The 7,927-nt window shown below is 47.3% G+C and overlaps 1 protein-coding gene across 1 annotated transcript; it reads right to left on the bottom strand.

Annotated features, from left to right (window-relative positions):
* Positions 1-373: 373 nt before the first annotated feature.
* On the bottom strand, positions 374-5,962 carry LOC105047365 (DEAD-box ATP-dependent RNA helicase 35). The gene is made up of 2 exons (XM_010926276.4): positions 4,874-5,962; positions 374-1,592 (listed from the first exon to the last, which is right to left on the bottom strand). Exons 1-2 carry the CDS (start codon positions 5,881-5,883, stop codon positions 728-730), a joined length of 1,875 nt encoding a protein of 624 aa, XP_010924578.2. The 5' UTR covers positions 5,884-5,962; the 3' UTR covers positions 374-727.
* Positions 5,963-7,927: the final 1,965 nt, after the last annotated feature.

Below are 7,927 nucleotides of genomic sequence, written 5' to 3'. Positions count from 1 at the left end.
CATGGGCCATGGACATAAAAGCATCCAAACAGGAATCTTCCAGAAAATCTACCAGTTGCCTGCCAGAAGCCAAAGCTCGAATCTGCTTTACCACTACCAGTCCTGGAGCCAGCAGATCAATTTTGTCCCTCTGTGAAGACCCATAAGCAGTTGACAAAATTAATGACATAACCACGTGAGAACTGGTCAGTTATCAGCTTCGGAAACATTCACACAACGACTTATCAGCCAAACAACAAAAGGTATATGATCAAACAAAGAAATCGCACGGCTGGACAGTATTCCTGCTTCTTGCATGGCTTGCAATACACAGCACTCTTACAAGTCTCATGTTACAGCAGCATTTGACTCCACAGGAGTAAAACTAAAGAGATTGTCCAATGTCCAGCAGCATTTGATTGCATTTCACATTGATCTCAAAACAAATACCACATAACGTTGCATTGATGTTACAAGCATACGAGGAAAGCAAATCATATGTCAATTGCTGAATTTGGCCTGAATAGAAGCAAAAGCCCAGAACCAACAAGCAAGATCATTGGCTGCAATAACAAAGAAACTCAAAATACTCGAACCGCAGGCTGATGCATTCTCAACTTTTTATCCTCCATGGCCGACCTCCGATTAGCAGGCTTTTTAGACATGTTAAATAAATAACACGAGCACCCATGCAGCTACGGAAATGCCAAAAGCTGCTCCAGAAATATACACACACATAGAGGCGTGATCATATCTCCCCCCGATAACCACCTGAGCCAAAGTAATCCCTTCTTGAACCTGCAATAGCCATGGTCTTCTGATGCTCCAGTTTGGGACAATCTCGGATACGATGGCCAAGCCCACCACAATAGGCACAACCCTTCACCCCGCTTGCATTAGTTATAGCATCCTCATCTTCCATTGGATCATTGAGCTCCGCAAGCACTGGTGGGATTCTTTGCTTTGCTTCTTGAAGTAGGTGCTTCAGATCAAGAAGAGTTGTCTCAGTTTGGTTCTTGTTTATGAACGTTGTTGCTATTCCTGTTTTTCCACACCTCCCAGTTCGGCCGATTCGGTGCACATAATTCTCGATTTCAGCAGGCATATCATAGTTGATCACATGCTGGATATCAGGAAAATCAAGTCCCTTGGAAGCCACATCAGTGGCAACCAGGACATCCTTCTTTGCAGATTTGAAGGATGAGATAGCATATTCTCTTTCTTCCTGATCCTTGCCCCCATGAATGGCAACAGCCTCTACTCCCTTCAAAAGTAGATACTCATGGATGTCGTCCACATCAGCTTTGTTCTCACAGAAAATCAGAACAGGAGGTGGGGTCTTCTGTAGGCACTCGAGGAGGTATACAATTTTAGCCTCTTGTTTCACATATTCGACTTCCTGTATGACATCTAGATTTGCTGCTCCAGCCCTTCCCACATTCACAGTCACGGGTTTCACCAGTGCACTTTTTGCAAAAGTTTGTATCTTTTTTGGCATGGTGGCAGAGAAGAGTAAGGTTTGTCTCTGGGCTTTGAAATGGTCAAAAACCTCCCTGATGTCATCTTCAAAGCCCAAGTCAACCAGCCTATCAGCCTCATCCAATGTCAAATACCTGCAATAGGGATCAATAAGAGAAGGGTGAGATAGGTGACTGTGCAATGTTACCGGACAATGCATTTTGAGAAAAGCAGTATGGTCTTAGACAACCACTACAGGGCCTCAAGCCAATATGTTTTATTTTTCCAGGTGCTTTCATGAGTAGAAAAATGAAATGTAGCTCTGAGAAAAAAAACCCAAGCAGCTTAAATTAAGCTTTGACAAGCCCCAACCAACAGAAGATTTTTCATGATCAGATTGAGTCTCACTGGTTAACAACAATCTCTAATGATCCAGACATGATATACCTGACTCATCATCTTCTGACATGAAGATGTAGAAACATAAATGCACTTCTACTTCTTGTCATTGTACAAATGGTCATATTCATCAATCATCACACAAAACATATAAAATGAGAATTGTTCAGCAAATCATGCCTTTTAACACACCAAGTAATTGTTCTAAATGGTATTTATAGATCCTTTAATCTGATGTGGTTACTATGTTGAGCAAAATAGCAGTATATAAACTTTCAGCACTGAAGCACTTTATCCATTGGTATTAATAATGGCTTCCAAGGTGGATGACAGAAACCAAAGAATGGAAATATAAATAAATCATATGCATTTTCCAAGCACAAATAAGACAAATTTCTCATTGACAACTGATCTTGAACTTGAGGGGCAAGTGTTAGAGTGAAATACCGGTTTAGGATTGTAAACCAAGCAGGTACAGTCAGAAAGAACAGAGTCGACATGAATACTATAGTGCTACCATGGTGCATTAATATTAGTTAAGGTACATATTTGATAACTTATGCTGCATGCATGCATATACGGTCACCAACGACCCTCACAATATGACAAGTTGCCACAATGCTGCATGTACATTAGGTTAAGTATATACATTGCAAATTATTCTTCATGTATGCCTTTAGAATGAAAGAAGAGAAAAGAGAAGTATTTGTGGTATAGACAAAAATGAAAGGGCAGATATAGGCAACATAATGAACATGTGTTGGGAGAGATACACAGTCATACAAGTAACATTGTACTTCAAATGTACACAGGAGACAAATCAATCCTTAGGAAAATTTTGAACATGGAGAGGTACATATATTAGAAGATGCATACTTGTTAACAACAATTCTCCAATGAGTAATTATTGTGCTAATGGTTTATACTTTCTCAATTTTGATAAACGCAAAAAGTGCCAACATGAGAAAAAACAAGTGTTTGTATAGCAGGCTCTCTACTTCCTCTTTCATATGTTGATCAATTGGGGGGGGGGGGGGGGGGGGGGGACCAAAACTGACTTAACTTATTAATATAAATCATAATCACTATCCTAAATACAATACATAATCTAAAATTAATCAAATAACTAATGATAGTAGAACCAAAAGGTACAAGGGTTAAATGTAGTGCACATCTTATTTATCCTCAAGATTTCTTTATTTTTTTCCTTTGTTACTCCATCCTTTATTCCTAAAAATAGGAAGCAAATTCAGGGCTCATTTGGCGATCTCAATTTTCTAAGATTACCTACTATGTTTTAGTAATGGAAGGCCCAGTTGCAAAACTTAAAAAAGTACAAAATGGTTTACATATGCTAGTTGCTTTTAATAAGGTTCTCCCGTAAAAGGTGGACACAAGAATCAAGGAATAATTGCTGCATCACTACATTATGACCACCTGGAGGTAATAGAGCTAAACTTTGGGTTAGTGACTAATGTAAAGAAATATGCAGAAGCTCGTATTTAAGGTAGATCTTTTCCTTTATGACCAAAAGTTGAAATAAGACATGCATCCCATTCTCAGTTTTTATACAGGTCACTTCCATAGACAATTGCAAGCAATGACAGCTCCTCAATGCCTTCCTTTTTCCACTTAAGATGCCTTCCTTTTTGTTTCTCTATCACAACTAAAGACATGTTAATGGCAGAGGGATTGACACCAACATTCTTTAAGACATAGCTATGGAGATGTTCACAATTGAAGACTTCAACCTGCGAAGACTTCAACCTGCCCCTAGGCAGCCCCTTCCTACACCCTCTCTACTTTCTCTGTTTCATCTTAACAAGATGGTTGATCTAAAGATGATCCCAATTGAAGAAATTTTGGAATGGGGCCTGAGGTAGGGGCTGATTTACATAACTAGGCAGCTAGTCTCACAAAAATACTCATAGCAAGGAACAAATGGGAAAAAAAGGAAGAGGCTGCAAAAGCCTCAGATGGATAGATTCCCATCAAGCATCCAATGATAGGGGAGACGAGACCCAAAGTTGGATGCTAATGTGTGTAAGTCGGTGGCCGGTCTCGCAGAACAAGTGTCCTAGTAAGAAATCGAAGCCAATAATGAAAGGAAAGGGTAAAAAATCAAAAAAGCATGCATGACCCTGGCTGTAAAATTTTTCACAAATTAACACCCAGGGTCAGATACATTGTTTATAAGGACATGTTCAGGGTACAACAATTTAAGCCCATGCACATGTTAGATGCCACTAATTTGGTGATGAAAAAAAATCCTATAAAAGGTGAAATCTTAGTTAAATAGCATGAGTAATAACGTTAATTTTTCATGGTGATCTTGAATTCTAGTCACTCCTAGAATTGAGCCATAGGTAACAGTTTAGCAAAGAAAACAAACACCATTTCCTTTGAATGATAAGAACGGTGATCTAATTTCTAGGCATTTGGATTAAAAGAACTCTTCTAGTGATGCTCCAACTTTCATCTAGGGAATGGCTGGGTAAAAAACAAAAAGATGGTATAAAACAGGTTTGCTGTGGCATTTCTAACAAAGCTTCAAGTTCAATTAATCATTGATGGCTCAAGGTCAACACCAGTTGCCAAAACCATATGTTTTGCTAAATTTCTTGATAATAGACAATCACAATGATAAATAATTGTCAATGGTGTTCTGATAAATTACTTCAGGACAACAGAATTGCAGACAAATAACATTGTTGACCCTCCTAATAGAGATTCCCGTTTCATCTTTCACATCAGCAATTTCCTGTCCAGAGAACCTAGGATAACAAACTTATGAGGATTGTTGCTATGGTATCTTGATCAATTCTACTTTAGTTTGCAAGGAAAACTGACAACATTGATAAAAGTGTTCTGAAAACTAACTTTTAATTCTTCATTCCAGGCTAATTTCAAGTGTATTACTAGCAATTCTCCACCAAACTTCACAGAAACAAACCTAAATATTCTTCACTTACCAAATTTAACAGTATATCCAGATTGGCTAACAAGATATAACTAGAGTAGGCTGCAGTAAGCATACCTGCAATTGTCGAGGTTCATCTTTTTCTTGGCTAGCAAATCCTTGAGCCTCCCGGGTGTGGCCACAACAATGTGCACCCCTTTCTTCACGACCTCCAGCTGTGACCTCATATCGACCCCTCCGATGCACAGCAGCGGTCTCAGCTCCGGGTACCCATGGTCCCTGAGAGGAGCCAAGAACTGCTCCACGACCTCAAACGTCTGCCTGGCGAGCTCCCTTGAGGGGCAAACAATGAGGCCGAATGGCCCCTCCCCGGGCACGATGGGCATCATCACCTCCTCCTGGAGGGCGACCATGATGAGAGGGAGCACGAAAACAAGGGTCTTGCCGGAGCCGGTGAAGGCGATCCCGATCATGTCGCGGCCGGATAGGATGACAGGTAGGCCCTGGACCTGGATGGGGGTGGGCTGGACGATGCCCTTCTCCTTGAGCTTCTTGAGGATGGGCTCGGGGAAGCGCATGTCCTTGAAGTTCTTGATGGGCGGGGGGATGTCTTCACCATCAACAAGGATATGCCACTGCTTGCGGATGGCGTCGGCATGCCGGGCGGGCATGCGGCGGATGGCAGTGGGGGGCTTCCAGCCGGTTGGGATGGGCTCGGTATAAGTGATACCCTTGGCGAGCTCGCGGACAGACATGAGGGTCCTCCGGTCCGAGAGATGCTCGATCATCTCCTTCTCCTGCTGGACGCGCTGCTCCATGGGGCTGATCTCCGGGAGGTCGCGCTTCATCTGGGAGGCCTTGACGAGGAGGCTGGGCTTGGCCTCCGGGGCGAGGCGGGGGCGGTCTGGGTCGTCATCGGTGGTGGACGGATGGCCACCGCTTCCTCCGCCGGCGTCGGCGGAGGAGGAGGAGGCGAGGCGGCCCTTGCGCTGGAGGATCTTCTGGGCCTCCATGGCTCGGCGCTTCTTGATCGGGATATACTCGACATAATCGTCGTCTTCGGGGTTGTCGGAGGCTGCAGCGTCACCGCCGGGAGGGCCTTTTGGAGCGAGGGCGGCGGTGGCCATTGGCGATGGCGGTGGATTGGAGAAGGATTTCAGAAAAGAATGGGGTTTTAGGGGGAGCCGGAAGGAAGACGAACTCCCTTTTTCCACGATCGTCTCCAATTTAAAGGATCCGAGTTCGGATCGGCATATCTGATGGGATTGGATTCGGGTAACTGTAAACGGGTCGGATTCGGATCTGATTGGATTTTAAAGGTCAGGGCAATGCAAGGAAAAGGGATAGCTGGTGTTGGGGAATACCCACCGACCGACCGACTGCCAGAGGGACCGATCCACCGACCGACCGACCGACCGACCGACTGCCGGAGGGACCGACCCACCGACCCACCGACCGACCGACCGACTGCCGGAGAGACCGACCGACCGACCGATCGATTGACGGCCCCTTTCCGTCCGTGGATATGTCGATCGGGTTTCCACTCTCCGGGCCGACTGAACCAGGGAGTCTGATGGCCGACTCTCGCAACATGACTTGCTGACCAACAAAGGGGCCCGAATCTCCACCCGACGCCACACAGATGGCCACCGACCTAGGGTCGGTCGACTCCTCCGATCGCCGTACAGCCGCCAGAGCTTGTCAGTCCTGACAGCAACATGCGGCACTGCCACCTAAGGGCATTATCCCGCCTAGGGCATTGTCAACCCTAGTGATTTGACAACCCCACGCGATATGACACTTTTACGGTGACTCTGACAGTCTACAGTGAGTTGACAATTCCTCAATTGTCCGCGCCATTAATGACGGCGCCATACCACGCTCCACTATATAAATCGGGGAAGGCAACAGTGCAGGGCACTTCACTTCGACGGAAAACCACAGGCTTGCTCCCCTTCCCTCTCTCTCTCGATTGAGCTCTCTGTCTTCATTTCACTGTTGCCCAGTCACCTCTCTGACTTGACCGTCGGAGGGTCCCCGCCGGAGCTGCCTCCGGTCAGTGTGGACTTCCTTTTCTGCAGGCGCTCGTTCCCGACGATCAGGCGACGAGGGGATTGGCCGCAACAGATTGGCGCGCCAGGAAGGGGGAAACGACACGGCACCAACCTCCCCAAGCAGAAGATACTGATGACGAAGATAAGAGCCCAGCGATCGAGGGTCACCGGGTCGGCGAGGCGCTCTTCCCGCCGGGAAGAGGCCTCCCCGCCACCCTCAGCGGTGGAGCCCAGCTCTCCACACCCCGCGGTGACCACGGAGGCGCAGATCGCGGCCATCGTACGGCAGATGACCGTACTGACGGATGCGGTCAAGAGCCTCCAGCAACAACCGACGGCCCGTCCGATGCCCTCCAGGAGCAGCCGCCGACGCCGCGCCGATCCCCGACGCCTCCGTGCGAGCGCCCGCAACAGCGCTCCCACGGAGAGGAGGAGGGACGGCCATGGCGCGATGACCGACAGTCCCAGCAGCTCTCTCCTTCCCTGCTGGAACGGGCGAGGAAGGAGAAGCGACTGCGAACGCCGTCCGCCTCCCTCTCGGAATCTTCCGGAGACTCCACTCCTGGGGTCTCTCAGCACCGACGGACGGACGACTACGAGCGCAGGTTCGAGAAAATCGACCGTCGGCTTGCGCAGTTGCAGGTGGACGGCCAGAAGTCTTCGAACGACGTCGACTTCCAGACCGCCCAACCTCTCTCCCGACTCGTTCTCGACGAACCGATCTCAGTCGGTTCAAGATGCCGCACGTGGAGCCATACGACGGCTCCACTGACCCAATCGACCACCTTGAGAGCTACAAAGCTCTCATGACGATTCAGGGGGCGACCGACGCTCTCTTTTGCATCGGCTTCCCCGCCACACTCCGCAAGGCTGCAGGGCCTGGTACTCCGATCTTCGATCGGAAAGTATCCACTCCTTCGGACAGCTCGAGCACTCTTTCGTGGCTCACTTCAGCACCAGTCGGAAGCCGCCGCGAACGTCGGACAGCCTTTTCTCCCTCAAACAGGGAGAGAATAGATGCTCCGACACTTCGTGGCGTGATTCAACACGGCCACGCTTGAGGTCCGGGACCTCAACGAAGACATGGCTATCTCAGCCATGAAACGGGGCTGAGGGC

Source organism: Elaeis guineensis, chromosome 2, assembly GCF_000442705.2.
Source record: "Elaeis guineensis isolate ETL-2024a chromosome 2, EG11, whole genome shotgun sequence".
In the NCBI taxonomy this organism is placed as follows: domain Eukaryota; kingdom Viridiplantae; phylum Streptophyta; class Magnoliopsida; order Arecales; family Arecaceae; genus Elaeis; species Elaeis guineensis.
The sequence above is the reverse complement of the archived record's forward strand: the minus strand, read 5'-3'. Positions and strand labels throughout refer to the sequence as shown.

What these genes read in the sequence shown, in the direction of transcription:
- LOC105047365 (XM_010926276.4), bottom strand. Translation starts at nt 5,883, where the DNA reads ATGGCCACCGCCGCCCTCGCTCCAAAAGGCCCTCCCGGCGGTGACGCT. An exon ending in ATGAACCTCGACAATTGCAG is followed by an intron (nt 1,593 to 4,873) that starts GTATGCTTACTG and finishes TCCCTATTGCAG; the next exon opens with GTATTTGACATTGGATGAGG.